Here is a 16,752-nt window from a genome sequence, read left to right as displayed (position 1 = left end):
CAGGTACCACGTGACAGCGCCGCGCTATACCGTTTACACTCGGAGGTAAATTTAGTATTTTAATAAATGAATACATAAAATATGTAATACGTTGTTTTTAATTCCGCTACGCCCTACATTATTTAAAAAATATATTTATTACATCGTTTCATTTCGCTTTCAAAAACAACACATATATACTTCTGTTAAACATTTAAATAATATAATACATGATATAATACGTTAATACATTTCCTTCTGTGAAAATGAAAACTGACAAGTAACAGCAGAGCAACAGTACACGAGTAATAATAAAACAATCACTCTTTTTTGTTCACTAAAGCTTTTAAAACGAAATAATTCATCATTAAACAACAAGCAAATATTTATTAAGAAACTTATTATGTAAAAAAAAAAAAAAACCTCTTATTTATGCTGATTGCCATTCTTCCAAATTGTATTTCTATGGTTGCAGTACCCGGATGTGTTACGTCACATTAGTGCGCGCTACGTGATACAAACACATGGTCCGACATTTCTCTGAACGCTGCAGGTTTGGTCAAGATTTTGAGTGTTTAGTTTTATAAACCGCTGGAATGAAAGTTAAAGTGCTTTGTAGAAACCCGGACGATTATGTTCGAGAGACGACTAGAGATATACAACGAGGTATGTAAACATAAAGCCAATATGTAAAGGCTGATGTAGTATAGGGGTGTCGCACTCATTTCATGGAGGGCCGGAGCCCTGCAGAGTTTTGTTCCAACCGTGCTTCACATACCATGTAGTTTTCAAATAAGCCTGAACGACTTGATTAGTTGGATCAGGTCTGTTTAATAAGGGTTAAATATACTCTCAGCTGGGCTCCGGCCCTCAAGGAATTGAGTTTGACTCCCCGGATGTAATAGGAAGTAATATACTAACTGTATTATATTCCCTATCTAGTGCCCAGGAACTATGACCCGACCCTGCATCCTTTTGAGGTGCCCAGGGAATACACCAGGGCCCTAAATGCCACCAAACTGGAGAGGGTGTTTGCCAAACCTTTCGTAGCTTCACTAGATGGTCACAGAGATGGCATCAGCTGCATCACCAAACACGCCAAAAGCCTTTCCAATCATATCTGGTGCCTGCGATGGGGAGGTAACCCTTTAAAGATTTTACTGTGCTGTTTGAGTATTAAGGGTCTTTTAGGAGCTCTTTTTAGCTTCATTTATTGAGGGTGTTTACAATACAAGAACAACATACAATAATACAGTAAACAACAAGACAAAGGACACAGTTAATGAACTTCAGTTATGCAATTATGTTTTGACCATCTAGATTCAGTATGGATGAATGACTTGATTTATTTTTTTTCCTGACAGGTGAAAGTGTGGAACCTTCCTAGGCAGGAGTGTTTGAGGACAGTTCAGGCTCATGAAGGATTTGTACGAGGAATCTGTTCCCGCTTTTGTGGCACTTCCTTTTTCACGGTATTTTAATCCTGCATATTCTTCCCGTGAGGCCTTGATATGGATGAATGCGATCCAGTTAGCAAGCGCTTGTGCTGTTACATCTTTGTGAAATCTGCATGTCATGCAACAGGTCGGAGATGACAAGACCATCAAACAGTGGAACTGGGAGGCACCAGGATATGGAGTTCGGGAGGAACCAATTAACACGATTCTGGGGAAGGTACAGTTTCAACTTACGCATGTTATATTGAAGATTATATATTATTATGATATGCAGAAATGGCTGCATTTATTAGACCAAAAATACAGTAATATTGTAATAAAATAATATTGTGAAATATTATCACAGTTCAAAATAACAGTCTTCAGTGTCACATAATCCTTCAGAAACCATTCTGATATGCTGATTTGCAGCTCAAATATTTCTGAAGGATCATGTGACACTGAAGACTGGAGTAATGTGCTGAAAATTCAGCTTTTTCATCATTGAAGTTAATTACATTTTAAAATATATTCCAAAACACTTATTTTAAATTCTAATAACATTTCACAATATTACTGAACTAAAATGAAAAATTTTATGACTTACAAAAAATGAATTATTATTATAAAAATCACAGTCTTATATTGAATATACAATAAAAAGCAGGGGTTAATCTAAATATATTGCAGTGTCAAACTAAATGAAATAAACTAAATACAATAATAAATAATAATGTCAGTGAATAATTAGGGTATGTTTTACAGTGTTATCCACTAAATTATATTTAGTCATATTTATAAGTATGCACACACTTTTAGGGTTCTATAAGGTTTTCAGTTTCTAACAGGCCTGATGTGTCTTGCAGGCGGTGTTCACTGGCATTGACCACCACCAGAGGGAGGGCACGTTTGTAACCTGCGGGCAGACTGTGGATATCTGGGATGAGCAGAGAAGCAGTCCCATCCGCTCCTTCAGCTGGGGTGTGGACAGCTTCAGCTGCGTCCGCTACAACCCTGTGGAGGTGATCTAATTTAATTTCATTTCAGTTTACTTCTATGGGTCTTTTCATAATATGCATTGCTTCAAAGCAGCTTTACAATGATTCAAATATGTCAAAGCCAGTGGTGACCACCATGGGATTGATGGGAATGGCTATAATACAGCACATAATACAAACTGCCCTGTTGCCCATTACAGACCGAACTTCTCGCTAGCTGCGCATCAGACAGAAGTGTCGTCTTGTATGACACCAGAGAATCTGCACCGCTTAGAAAGGTCTGCTATATTTTTACTTTTTGCCCACATGGATGAATAGTGCCATTTATGACTAATGAAATTACACTGTGTTTCAGGTTATTATGCAATTGAGAAGCAATACTCTTTGCTGGAACCCAATGGAAGCATATTATTTTACCTGCGCCAACGAAGACTACAAGTGAGTTCATTTTAGCATAAAACATTACATGAGAAATGAACTAAGAGTAAATAAATCATATCACCTTTTTCTGTTTCTTCTACAGCCTTTATACTTACGATATAAGGCATCTGGATGTTCCTGTGACTGTGCACATGGATCATGTATCCGCTGTGCTGGATGTTGATTATTCCCCAACAGGAAGGGAATTTGTATCTGCCAGCTTTGACAAAACCATCCGAATCTTTCCGAAAGACAAAGGCCACAGCAGGTGAGTGTAGTGTTGAAACGCCAAGGATCTCTCTCTCTCTCTCTCTCTCTCTCTCTCTCTCTCTCTCTCTCTCTCTCTCTCTCTCTCTCTCTGTGTGTGTCAGTTTTCAGTTTTTTAGATGCTTTATTGGCATGACAAATATTTGTACATTCGTATTGCAATCAAAAACAATGCAAAGTAGTCATGCAAAACAACATAAAGAAAGATTACAAAGTAATTTTGTAAAATGTAATTTATTTTTGTAATGGCAAAACTGCCATCAGCAGCCATTACTCCTGTTTTCAGTGGAATATGATCTTTCAGAAATAATTCTAATATGCTGATTTGGTGCTTAAGAAACATTTTTTATTAATATCCTTGTTGAAAACAATTTTTTTTGCTTTAATATTTTGTGGAAACTATACTAAATGGTATACTACTACTACTACTAATTCAAAAGTCTGGTATAATCCTTTTTTTTTTTATTTTGTATTACAAAAAATACACAAAACTTGACATTTTATATTAAAGAGACAATAAAAATCAAATGCTAATCTAAATATATTACAATGTAGAACTAAATATAAGTAAAAATAATGTCAGAGAATAATTAGGATATGTTTCCCAATGTTACCCCGCAACCAAAATTCTAAAAAAAGATATGCAGCATTTATTTGAAATAGACATGCATCCTAGCAGAATTTTGTTTCAAAAAAATTGGTAAATATTTTGTTTTCTTGGAAAAAATGTGTACCAAAAGTAAATGGAGTACATTTGTGGCTTTCAATGTGATTTCCCACAATCCTCAGGGAGGTGTACCACACCAAACGGATGCAGCATGTCATCTGTGTGAGATGGTCCGCTGACAACAAATATGTCCTGAGCGGCTCTGACGAGATGAACATTCGGCTTTGGAAGGCCAACGCCTCGGAGAAGCTTGGACTGGTGAGTGCATGATCCCCCGTGTCTAAGTCAACCAGATGGAGTTTTAACTCAGTGACTCCAGGTTTCATACCTGATTGGAGAGCTTTTAAGGGTGTTAGTTTGTTGCAGATGCACTCAGGTGGTTGCTGCATTTGGCCCTGTGGCCACCCCACAAAGCACTTAAAATGAATTACACTCACAAATCACTTTCATTAAGCATTTCTATGGCAGTGTTGCCACGTTCTGAAACCTGGCCAGGATAAAGCTCTAGAGTTTTATTTCTCTTGTCAAAGCAACTCTTGTAATGGTGCCCTAAAGTTGCCTGCACCTATTTCATAAAGTAAAGTTAAATTACAAGGAAATCCAAACATGTCCAAAGGTATAGTTTTATAGTTCATATAGTGATAATAAAGGCTCAGTTAGTTTTGCTCGCAGTCAGAAACAGTTTAGATTAAGTCTTGGACTGTTTGGCTAAAATATTTTACAGCCTTTTAATGATAACTGTTGTAAGAATTGTTATAAAACTGTAAAATGTGGTCACTTTAAGTAAACTTGCTGTGTAAATATACGAAGGAAAGCTTTTTGTTCTGCTGAGGCAGGGGTTGGTTCTGCTCCAGGTAAATGTTAATTTCTTCTCCCCATCATTTCGTATCAGCTCTAGTGCATCTGATTCCCTCATGCGGCCCATCGCTGGCAAGTTTTTGGCTCCTGCTGGACTTTAAGAGAGAGATTTATTCCGATGCTTTTCACTTAAAGAGATCAGACGCTCACTGCAGTTATCAGCAGTTTGAATCGGCCAATCACTTAAAGCAGAACAATAATGAAGACATTAAACTATCAGGCACATGAGCGCATTTAATTAAAGGAGCAGATGCTGAATCAAGAGTCTGCTGTCTGGAGAAGCTCTTTAGACCGTAAGGAGACTGGCTTCAGTTTGGTTTTGTTTTACTTTATTATTATGAAAATTCACTGTTTGTAAGGCTGATCCTCTATGAGTGACGTTTTACAATCACAGCAACAGATTTTTGCACATAAGCACATTTGTCTGTTGTTTCAAAAGACATAAATTGTACACATTTATAGCCCTTTAATCTATCCCGAAAGTCCACTTATAATGTTATACTTTCTATAGAAAATTAGATGCTGCTTGCAGTCCATGTATGTTACTGTAACTATTATTATATTTTTCCTTAAGCATTCCTGTAGCTTAAACAGTAGAGCATAGTGCTAACATCGCCGAGGTTATTAACTGAAAAAATGTGCACCTTATGCACTTACGATAAAAGCATTTGCCAAATGCATAAGTGCAATTTTATATATATATATATATATATATATATATATATATATATATATATATATATATATATATATATATATATATATATATATATATATATATATATATATATATATATATATATATATATAAATAATATGAATGAAACCTGTTTTTAGCACTATTAGAATTAGTGTATTGAGAAATTATTTACATGACAATAAATTACATTTCTCCCCTAAATTCTCACTGGAATTATAAATTTAAAAAAAAACCCAGCTCATTTGCAATTTTTAGAAATATTTATATATTATAGCTTTTGTTTTTTTTAATTGTTTGAGTTAGCTTTTATATTTTCATTTTGGTTAATTTTTTTGTGCTTTTTTAATATTTTAAATATTTGTGAAGTTTTTTTTATTTTAATTTTATTTCAGTTAGTAATTTAAGTACCATAGCTTAATTTTTTTTTTTCTTTCTTTTTTTCATTTTATTTAATTTCAGCTTCATTTCAGTTAGATTTAGGTAATGATAACAGTAAGTACGGTAAAAGGAAAAATACGTTGCTGCATAAATATTTGTCTATTCTTGTGGTAGTTGTAGTCCTTATGTTGCAAACTTGCCTTGCCTTGTAGAACAAAGTGTGAATGTCTCTTCGACTTCAAGTAATGTTTTTAAACCAATAAATAATAAAAAAAGTTATTCTAAAATTCTATTTGAAATTCCTGAATGATCACATGGTTGATATGTTAATTCCCTTCTGAATTTTAGGACTACAAACTGAAGAGCTCCATTATGGGATGTCCCCATGTAAACAGCAGAGTCATGTTCATTTTTTCCCCCTCATGTGAACGATGTCAAGAAATTCGTAAATAAGAGTGAACAGGCCTTCCGATTTTCCTCCTAAGCACTTTGATGGCATCAACAGCTATTAGATTGCCCTAAACAAATTCAATTTGAAAAAATCATTGCTTTTCATTAGAATAAAAGCCCATGGAGGGGTGTGGAGTGAGATGTGCTGAAGCCTGGGAGCTGAAGAAATTTTATGATGGAGAGATAGATGTGGTGCATTTTGCTGTTGATTTTATGATGATTGCCAAATTGAAAAGACTTCTCAAGATGTTGCATATCTGTGCTGCCACTTTTGTGTTTAAGTGCATTCCTAAGAAATGTATCATGAATAAAATCTGAAAGCAGGTTGTACCAATAGTAAAATCTTTTCTACTGTTGCATAGTGTGTGTATATATGCTATCCTGCCGTAATGTTGACCAATGACACAACTCCCATTGTTCACAGCTCTCCGCCCGAGAAAAAGCTGCCACACACTACAACAAGAAGCTGATAGAGAAATTTCAGCACCATCCACAGGTGAGACGCATCGCCCGTCACCGCCACCTGCCTGGAGACATCCTGAAGCAGAAGAGAGAGCTGCGGGAAATGAGGGAAGCCCGGCGCAGGAAGTAAGTTCCCTTCACCAGATCTTAAAAGAATAGTTGACCTAAAAATGAACAATTGCTGAACAGTTTTGGAGAAATTTAGCATTACATCACTTGCTCACTAATTGCTCCTCTAAAGTGAATGGGTGCCGTCAGAATGAGTCCAATCAGCTATCAATAAAACTGACTTATCAATTAAAGCCCCGAAATTCATTAATTTGCTGCAAATGTAAACTTTGTGTTACATACGTATCTTGACTTTGAAAAAACTTGGGGGAAAAAAATTACACTTTTCAACTTTAAATCTCATTGTATCTTGTGCCATTTTGGCTCCATTGTACTGGCAGCAAAAGGAAATGAATCCATGTTTGAGTTTGATTGGCATTCTGAATGTTTGTGCTTCTGTGTTTGTGATTTTAGGGAACAAAATGTCCGCAAACACAGCAAGCCGGGATCTGTTCCCCTGCTGACAGAAAAGGAGAAACATGTGGTGGCTGTTGTGGAGTAAGAGGAGATTTAAAGAGGTGCTTTCGGTGGATGGATTTTTGTTTCTCTACACACGGACAAGCTCCAAAATATTTCACCCTTTTTCCTCTCTTGTACTTCCATAATAAGGTTTTTAAGTGTAAACAAGAACTGTCGGCATACTGCTGCTGTTTACTACACGCATATCTAAAGAATTTTACATGGACACACATCCTGGAAATCATACTATAATTGCTGTCTTTATAATTGATTGTGAACATTAAAATAATCTTTATCTGTGAATGGTCATGTTTTCAATTTAGCCTTCACTCCAAAACCACTGAAATACATAATGAAACATTGATGAAAGTGAACATGGGTTTCTACAAAATGTTCACTATTGCACTAGTGAATGTTACCATCACCTTCTACTATTACCTGTATCACTATGTAAATCAAGTAACTTGTATGCACCTTGGAGCAAGGTTACCTTGTAGGTGTTCTTACTGATGTTATGCGGGGTGTATTTTGAGTCTGATGGTGAACTGTAATAATTGGTAAGGTAAGATTGGTAAGTATTGTAAAGAGTCCGTTGTATCTCATATAATTTTAAATACAGCTTTAAAAGCATGCCTGATGTTTTACAGTGTTTGTGTTATGTATGTAATATTTGCTAATGTGAACCAGCACTGTTTTCTCTTCCTGTAAAAGTCTTAATGCTTTAATAAGATATAACATACTTTTCACCTTTTTAGCCCATAATCCTATCATCTCAATCTACTCTCGTTTAAAGCTCATGTACAGTCAGTGCAACCCAAAGGATGTGTGAAATCATGGCTCAGGATTGAATATACAGTAAGAAACTGGTGCTTTGAACAAAGACCCTGGTAATGCTTTATAATTTTTATTGATAAGCCATTAACATTGTATGATATTGAACAGGTCAGAACGTGATGCATCTAAATTTCATGTTTTAGTATTTGAAAAAGCATCAACTAATGAAATAAGCATTGAATTAGTAATGTTTGATATGATATTAATAAAGACCATCCTACATTTTGCTGTGGTTAAAAGCACATGTATCATAATCTCATAAGGAATAAAGAGTCCCCTCAGTAATATTTAATTCAGCTGAAAGGAATGTTTTATTTAGCTGTAAATCGAAATGAGCAACATGATGTTTAATTTAGTGTGTTAAAATGTAGTTAGGCCTTATCATCTCTTAAAATGAATGTAGTGCTATTCCATAAAGATTGTAATGATTTGACGCATTATGTGTCTATACTTCCTATTGGCAACGGACCCTGCTCGGGTTATTTTTAGAATGTATAGCTGATCCTGATCCAATGCAGATTCCAGTCCGTCTTTTCACTATGATTTTTTGACTGGCTGTCAATGAAATTGCGAGTCCTACTATGACAAAGGTTTAGATGAATATTCATTTGGTCATACTGACGTTGCGTCCTGACCTTCCAATGGTCAAGTCTTGATTTTTCAGTATTCATTGGGTCATGCTGACGACGAGTTCTTATCTTCCAATGGTGCTGGCTTGGTTCCCCAATCACAGATTTCCATCAAATTGGCCAGTTTTATAATTTTTGTGGACTGTACTTATACATTTAAGTTAAATGCCTTTTAAGACTATTATGCAAAATACATTTCTCTCATTTATGAAAAACAGCCAATCCATACTTTTAGAAAAATATGCTTGATTTTAAAATAAAGGCGCACTTAATTGCAATTTCTCTGGTAAACCTACTGACGTTATGTATATACAAATACCTCTTTCCTGCCAGTGAATAAGGTTTAGTTCTTAAATGTTAATTAGGTAATGCTGACGTCTAGTTCCTCTGTTCCAATGGCGAATGCTGTTCTCTTGAATATTAAGTAGGCCGTGTTGACGTCAAGTGGTTTCCTTCCGAAAGCAAACGCTGCCTCATTAATATTAAAAGCTAAGCCTTCGCCATAGTGCGATTGGTAAACTCGCCTCCCAGCCGGGCGGCTTTGCTCCGCCCACATTTCCAATTGGGATTCTGTGTCGCTGCATCCATTTTTGTGTATTTAAGATATCTTCAAGGATTACCAAACCTGGAGAAAAGCGAGGCACCAGTGCAGAGGGACTCAAAAGGGAAGCACACATTTATTATGAGATGCAAAAGAACTTTTCCAGGACGATGACAGCGATGGGTTAGACGGGATTGAACAGGATGATGGACAAATAAAAGGCAAGAGGCGATTTCACATCCTCACTAAGATCTGGAATAACAGCTGTGATCTGCTTATTTTATTCATAATGGATCGCTGCTTTATTATTTTATTCTTATTCTTTTTGTATTGAGGAAGAGGAGATTTTTTTTAACAGGAATACGATCATTTCAATAGCCATTGCCTTTAAAGGACCAGCTGTGTCCCTTCTTCTATTGCTCAAAGAATGATTGATCTAATTGATCTAAAATCCACCTTATATAGTCTAAGAGCTTACATTGTTATCATTTCAATAGTAGCATTATAACTTAACCCCCTCTTTTAGTGTTTTAAAACATCATAACGTTCATCAGAGATGCTGCTGTGGGTCATGATGCTTTGATTCCTGAGCTACCAAAACCCACTGATGATTGATCAAATAGACTTTGCATTCATCATGGATTAAGTCTGGTTATTGATCTTCTTCAGCATCGGCGTGTAAAGATGTCTGCTCCAGCCGTGCCCCGCAGCGGGCCTGTCCTGCCGGAGATGCCGGACCTGAGCCACCTCACCGAGGAGGAGAGGAAGATCATCCTCGGTGTCATGGACAGGCAGAAGAAAGAGGAGGAGAAGGAGCAGTCCATGTTGAAGTAAGAGCTTTGCGGATCACATGTATGTGAAAAATATCTCGAGCTGTTGGTTGAAGTCTGGTGTGAATGATCTCTGTTCGTTTGGTTTGACATAGAGCCCGAGTGTCGGAGGTTTAGTGCTGATTCTCAGTGTGTCTATTGGTGAGAATCACATTTGCGTTTATTAGTCCTATGGAAATCAGGCTTCCGCTTCATTCTCTTGGCTTTGGGATTGTATTATGCGCCATTATCGCCTTTACTAGCGCACACTTCATGACAGCTCATAGTACAATAGCACGCTGTTCCAGTTTAATCGATGTGAATACCTAATGTTGTTTTGACCTGAGCATTGACTCTGCGGCGCCAGAGATTTCAGCACCACGGCACTGTCCGCTGACTTACAAACCCACTGAATGATTGTTCTCAGTTAGGAAATATGGAGAATTTAACTTTGTTTCCAGTATAATTGCAAAATGAATTTAAGTGAAATGCTGTCATAGGCCTTAAGTGGTTGGATTTTGTCTGAAATATGTTCTTGTGCACATTTGTGGATGTTTAACACAGCTATCTAATCTACAGAAATAGAGGAAATAGGTCAGTATTGCAGGGGTTTTCAAAATTTTTGATGCCAGGGACCACTGGATATTGTTATTATTACGACCTTGTGACGGACTCTGTCACTTTAAATTGTAAAGACAACTGTATATTTGAATGTATAATGGTACATTTATACTGTCTGAAAAATAGTATTATTAATACAACATTGCTTTTGTGTTGTCGCTGTATTAAAGCCAAAAGAGGTGATCAAAATATTATTTGGAAAGTATCACAGCATTGATAGCGTATCTTTTCCTACCTTCAAAGTAATGTTAGATGTGTAAATCTAATGAATATTGTATCTAGGCTTGACAGTAGTATAAAAGAATCATGATTATCAATAATCAGTCATCAATATTTTTCTCCAAAATGTTCACTAGTACCCTTTTGTGACCCCCTGAGGGCCATAGGTTTTTATTTAGGTTTTTATTTTTTTTTTTTTATTTTTTTTTTAAAAGATTTTTATAAAAAGGTTTTTTTTTTTTGTGGGAACTAAGATGATTTGTTTTGTTAGGGATATATCAAATAAAAACACTGAAAAATAAAAAGTTTGGTGCAGAAATGATTTTTACTCCAAAATGTAATGTTCAATTTAATGTGTTACATGCCATTTCTTTGTAATTATTTGTAAAATGTTCTATTTCGAAGTAGATACTGAAATATGTTATTCTTGTAAATAACTCCAATGCTCCAGTAATCTGTTTTATTTACAACTTTGATCATTACTTATGAGCTTTATCCTAAAGACCTGAATTGTTTATTAGTAGTATAATTTAAGCAGCCCTTTTGTGTGTAATAAATATTTATCTGATCAGCTTTATGTCAGTGATTCCAGACTTGTTGAAAATGTTTCTTTCTATTTGCAACGACTCTTAAAACATTGTAATTTTCTTAAGGTGAATTATGGCTTATGGCTTATCTGATTTCCCCTAGTTATTGATTTGGTAACTTTGTGCAATAAATGAATGCACAGACTATGCAGGATTCAAACAGGGAAGTATTTGCAGTTGTGTGAGTAACTGTGCAATGTCTTTAGCTCATGGATTTTTTGCGAGGGTGTGGAGACGTGCTTCTATCATTAGGTAAATATTAACACTGCAGCATGGAAATAGAGCCGATACCGTGCAATAAGTGAAGTAAACATGAGTCATGGATGTAAAGCCAACTGCCACCTCACTGCTTGTGTGTGTGTGTGTGTGTTAGGTTAGTCACTTGATTCCTCCCTATTAAACACACACATCCACCATTCATAGTTTTGAGAGAGCGAGAGATAATGTTAGCCACTCAAGTGCTGATGTCATGTAAGGGAGGGTGATGGTTGGTTAGCATCAGTGTGGACGCTGTCACAAGGCCTCTGATCTTTTCTAGAGTAGTGTGCAAACGGCCGGTGTAGAGTTACACAACAACACAGCGGCTTGTTGGCCTTTGACTGTTACTTATACTGAACAGTGAATGTGCAGAGCTGCTGCCTGTGTCATGTGACTCATGGCCTGATCACATTCTCATCGCTGGTCCACAAGGCCATGCCTTCATTTGCGGGTCATATCATAATTTGAATTATTTTTTCTAGTAAAGTCACTCAGGTTAATCAAGGTCTTATGTGTATAATTTAGTTTTTCGTCATATCTGGTTCAAGTTGAAAAGACTGCTTTCATTACTGTATATTTAAGACTTGTTTTTGCAGATGACCTCTGTAATGATTGTATAACCTCCTTTGAATTAAACAGCCCTTTTTTTGCTACTGTGCCTTTAAGACTTCTATGTATGATAACTTGCATCACTTGCTCACCAATGGATCCTCTGCAGTAAATGGGTGTCGTCAGAATGAGAGTCCAAACAGCTGATAAAAACATCACAATAATCCACAAGTACTCCACATGACTCCAGTCCATTGATTTTGACTTTAAAACGTTGCTTCTAACCAAAAGATGAGTCCATAAACCATGCTTCCTCCAGTGAAAAAGTTTTTTCTGAATCGGGAGAGAAATATGCGCAAATCAAGGGCTGTTTACAAGTAAAAGCAGTCCAAAACAGTTCTAAACGAATATGTTGGTGGATTTCGAGGTGAGAGAGTGACTGGAGAAGGACTTTTCAATAGAGAAAGCATTATTAGGGATTATGGACTGATATTTTGGTCAGAAGTGATGATTTTAAGTTAAGATGCCTTAATGTTGGATTTGTTCATTGCAAATATCTACAGAGCAGAAGGTGCTACACACAGACAAAAACAGCACAAAATTGGACTCACTTTACCACATTTCACTCTTTTCATTAGTTCTTCTAGTGTTTAGGAACGATAGTATCCTTCATACTAGCTCTGTATTGCCTTGCTGTGATGAGTTTTTGGCGTTGACGTGTAAATGTAGGCAATCATAATTGTGTTAATTAAGCATCTTTCTGATGTTGAGGATGTTCAGAATGAGCGGTTTTTACAGCTTAGTTTCTGTAAATGTTCTTTTTGGACTGGGAATGAGGTTTTGAGTTACAGTATGTTTTTATGTATTATATGGCATTTGCTTATTAGTGGTTATGGACTTCTCCTGTGTTGCTCAGGCTCAGACTTTGTCTAGTTAAGGTGGTGATGGAGAACAAGCAGGATAACTGGTCGACTGGTCACTAATTAGCTGTGGTTTTTGCACCATAAATCTCTGTATCCATGGTAGCCAAGCCACAGGATGTTCCAGGATGTTTTTAAAGAGTCATACACGTAAATACAAGCGCGCACACACACACACCAGTGGCTGTAAGCCAACTCAGGGAATCCTGGGAGAATGAAGAGATGAAGAAGCCCTCTGTAGAAATGTTTGCCAACTTCCTGTCATCTCACTGGAAGAGCCACAAAGAAATTGAAACATATCCAGCAAGAGAGACAAGGGGTGAGGGAGAGTTTTAGTAGCTGAAAGTGAGAGTGTGCCAGGGGAGGTGTTTATAAACTATGAAAGAGATAGAAAGAATGAGAGACAGGGTGTTTAGGAGATTTGACTGAGAGAGATTGCATTGAGGAGAGCAGTTGTTGCTGATTTGCTGTGCTATTATCCGAGGGCTTGCACTTCTCCCTCTGGGATCACTGAGGCCTATGGGTGAGAACGAGAATTGTAGCGCCCCGTGAAAGTGAGTGCACTCAAGTTGGCATTCATAAATGTGTGCTTCCCAGAACCAACTCTCTGTTTTATATATGTTCTTACTTAATGTATTTATTTATATATTTATTTATGTTTTGATGATTTTGATTTCATGTTTAAATGTACGAATTTAGTTGAAAATGGATAGATTTTTTTTGAGAGAGTAAAAAAAAAAAAGAAGAAAGAAATAATTTAGAAAAAACAAAAATAATTCAGGGGCCAGTTGCATAAACATAGTCACCATGTTAAAACTGTGTCTTAAAGGGATAGGTCACCTAAAAATGAAAATTCTGTCATTAATTACTCACCCTCACCCTCATATCGTTCCAAAACCTTTGTTTATCTTTGGAACACAAATTAAGATATTTTTGATGAAATCCGAGAGCAAATTTGATTTGGTCAAATTTGACTAAACTATTATTAGATATGGCATCATTTAATGCCGATTTGTTTGTTTTATCATTTATTAACTAGTCTCAGTGATTATGACATCTTGTTGCAGCACACACAAGGAGAATCATTGCAGATTTTCTTCCCTCAAATCTTAAACATACATGCACTACAAGATTTGATAATCATGGTGAATCTCACACTACAAGATATAAGATTATCATGCCAGATGTAGTGCCTCACATGATCTCACGCACCAGATCCTCATTGACATTTCAGCAACTAATGTTTACATATGTTAGCAGCTTTCTACACTCACCCGGTATGTTCAAAACTGAGGCGATTTCACCCCAACGCTTCTCTTTGTCCTTGCGGATGTGGTACGTTTTTGACATTTATACAGACACTCGTGTTATTACAAAACTTTCACAAGCAGTTTCTCTACTATCCTGATGTAAAGTGCTGATGTAATCATAGCCGTGATCATCCTGATTTAAAAGATTTTTTCTCTGATTCTCGGGAAGGGAAAATCAGAGCAAAATCGGACCTAAAACTCCTGTAGTGTGAGCCCGGCTTAACATGAATAGGTATCAACCACAGTTGATAGTTATGTACAGAAAACCGTTCTAATTATGGAAATCTAGCTTATTTGCTCTTAAGTAACTAAACAAATACCTGAGTATCTTTTAAAGATTTGATGCCAAATTTAGGCAAATCTAACAAACATTTTCTCCTCAAAATTGTTCATTGCATTAACATTACATAAAAATGCATCAGTTTCCAGGCAAACCCTGGACCTCTGACTCAGAGTCAACCCGATTGGAACTGCCAATTTGCTGCTATTGTTTGGCAGTTTTATGCGTCAGCCAGTCAGGGATGGGACTGTGGGTGTGCTGTCTGAGACTAAGACTAATTTTTTCATCAGTAATCATAGGAATCCCTTCTCAAATCTGTCTGTAGATGCCGACACTGAGGAGGTGAGGAACATTGTAGCCTGAATAGTAGACTCACTCATACACACATGGCATCCCCCACTACAATGTAAAGAGCTGAGTGAGATCCCCCTCCCCCACACACTCATCGTGGTTGCCCCCATGGGGACAGACCGCAGCGAGGCTCAATCCACGCTGCAGAACACACACCTATTTTCTCTGTGTTGTTCTGATTAGCTTTTTATATGAGAGATATATGTTGTATAGGGTGTTTTAGAGTTTTTTTTCTCTTGTGTTTTAAATTTTCTTGTTATTTTATTACACCCATGTGTTATAAGACGTTCATGTCTTTCTTTCTTCAGTTGAAAAGAAATGAAGGTTTTTGAGGAAAACATTCCAGGATTTTTCTCCGTATAGTGGACTTCAGTGGGACCCAACCGGTTTAAGGTCCGAATTGCAGTTTCAATGCAGCTTCAAGGGGTTCTACACATTCCCAGCCGAGGAATAGGGGTCTTATACAGCGAAATGATTTTCTTTTCTAAAAAAAATTTAAAATGTATATACTTTTCAACCACAGATGCTCATTTTGCACTAGCTCTGTGATGGGCGTCTACAACTTCACGCATTATGTAATCAAGTTGGAAAGGTCACATGCGGTTAGTTCTTCATCTGTGATTTAAAAAGCTAGGGTAGGGTAAAAAAACCTCCATCTCATTTTCTCCTCCAACTTCAAAATCATCCGACATCGTTGTTTACATTTTTTTTTTCCTAAAGAGCATTTGACTTTTTGCATGTTTGCTTTGTAAACACTGGGTTGGTGCTTCTGCCTACGGCACGTGTCACCTTTCCAACGTTACTACATAATGTGTGAAGTCGAGTTAGTGCAAGACGAGCATTTGTGCTTAAAGTATTTACATTTTTATTTTTATTTTTTAAGAAAATGACCAATTGTTTCATTAGATAAGACCCCTGTTCCTCAGCTGGGATTGTGTAGAGCTCTTTGAAGCTGCATTGAAACTGCAGTTTGGACCTTCAACCCATTGATCCCCATTGAAGTCCACTATATGGAAAAAATTCCTGGAATGTTTTCCTCAAAAACCTTGATTTCATTTTGACTGAAGAAAGAAAAACATGAACATCTTGGATGACATGGGGGTGAGTAAATTATCAGGAAATTTTAATTCAGGAGTGAACTAATTCTTTAATGAACTGGTTTGTAAAAGCAGTGTGTGTCTGTTAGCTCTGTTCAAAAACCTAGTGATCTGCCTACAGCAGGCTGCTGCCTTATAAGACAGTATTCTAAAGTGGAACCTCAGATGTGACTGATTTGGAACGCTCTACATATGCAGTAGTGCAGGGTTTCCCAAATGGGGGTTTGGGCAGGAACTGCAGGGGGTTAATAAGTTGATGAAAAGCTAATAATTAATAAAACCAAATGCAAAATTTAAATATATGATTAGGGCTGCACAGTTAATTGAAATAAAACAACTATTGTGATAGCTTCGTGCTATTATAAGATGAAAGGCTGCTGTTTAAATAAGTATTCATGTTTCAGAGTGAAGAGCAGAATTTCCATCTTTTTTGTGGTAAGAAGTTTACGCCACTTCCCCAGGATTCTGACAAAATAAAAGCTTGAGAATTTGAAATGTTATAACCTTTTAAGAATTAGGAATTATTAATAATTTCATTTAAAAAATGACATACTAAAAAATATCA

At 36.6% G+C, this 16,752-nt stretch overlaps 2 protein-coding genes across 13 annotated transcripts in view; both read left to right on the top strand.

Annotated features, from left to right (window-relative positions):
- Positions 1 to 464: 464 nt before the first annotated feature.
- LOC109070255 (ddb1 and cul4 associated factor 13) lies at positions 465 to 7,485 on the top strand. Its single transcript, XM_042773110.1, is given in 12 exon segments — positions 465 to 645; positions 922 to 1,090; positions 1,092 to 1,119; positions 1,344 to 1,451; positions 1,564 to 1,653; positions 2,282 to 2,437; positions 2,614 to 2,691; positions 2,769 to 2,851; positions 2,937 to 3,101; positions 3,890 to 4,025; positions 6,578 to 6,741; positions 7,138 to 7,485. Coding segments are annotated over 12 exon segments (1,335 nt in total). The 5' UTR covers positions 465 to 575; the 3' UTR covers positions 7,226 to 7,485.
- Positions 7,486 to 9,195: 1,710 nt separating this feature from the next.
- LOC109087787 (regulating synaptic membrane exocytosis protein 2-like) overlaps positions 9,196 to 16,752 on the top strand; it is a 150,135-nt gene continuing 142,578 nt past the window's right edge. For 8 of the 12 annotated variants that reach the window (XM_042773099.1, XM_042773103.1, XM_042773102.1 and 5 more), the window contains exons 1-2: positions 9,201 to 9,407; positions 9,856 to 10,016. In XM_042773099.1, coding sequence (XP_042629033.1) covers positions 9,871 to 10,016 — 146 coding nt within the window. In that variant the 5' untranslated portion in view covers positions 9,201 to 9,407; positions 9,856 to 9,870. Of the gene's footprint in view, positions 9,408 to 9,855; positions 10,017 to 16,752 lie in introns of all 12 variants that reach the window. The other 4 variants (XM_042773095.1, XM_042773090.1, XM_042773089.1 and 1 more) reach the window with 2 other exon arrangements.

Source organism: Cyprinus carpio, chromosome A16 (assembly GCF_018340385.1).
Source record: "Cyprinus carpio isolate SPL01 chromosome A16, ASM1834038v1, whole genome shotgun sequence".
NCBI lineage: Eukaryota > Metazoa > Chordata > Actinopteri > Cypriniformes > Cyprinidae > Cyprinus > Cyprinus carpio.
Note: the sequence above shows the minus strand (reverse complement) of the source record. Positions and strands in the feature narration are given on the sequence as shown.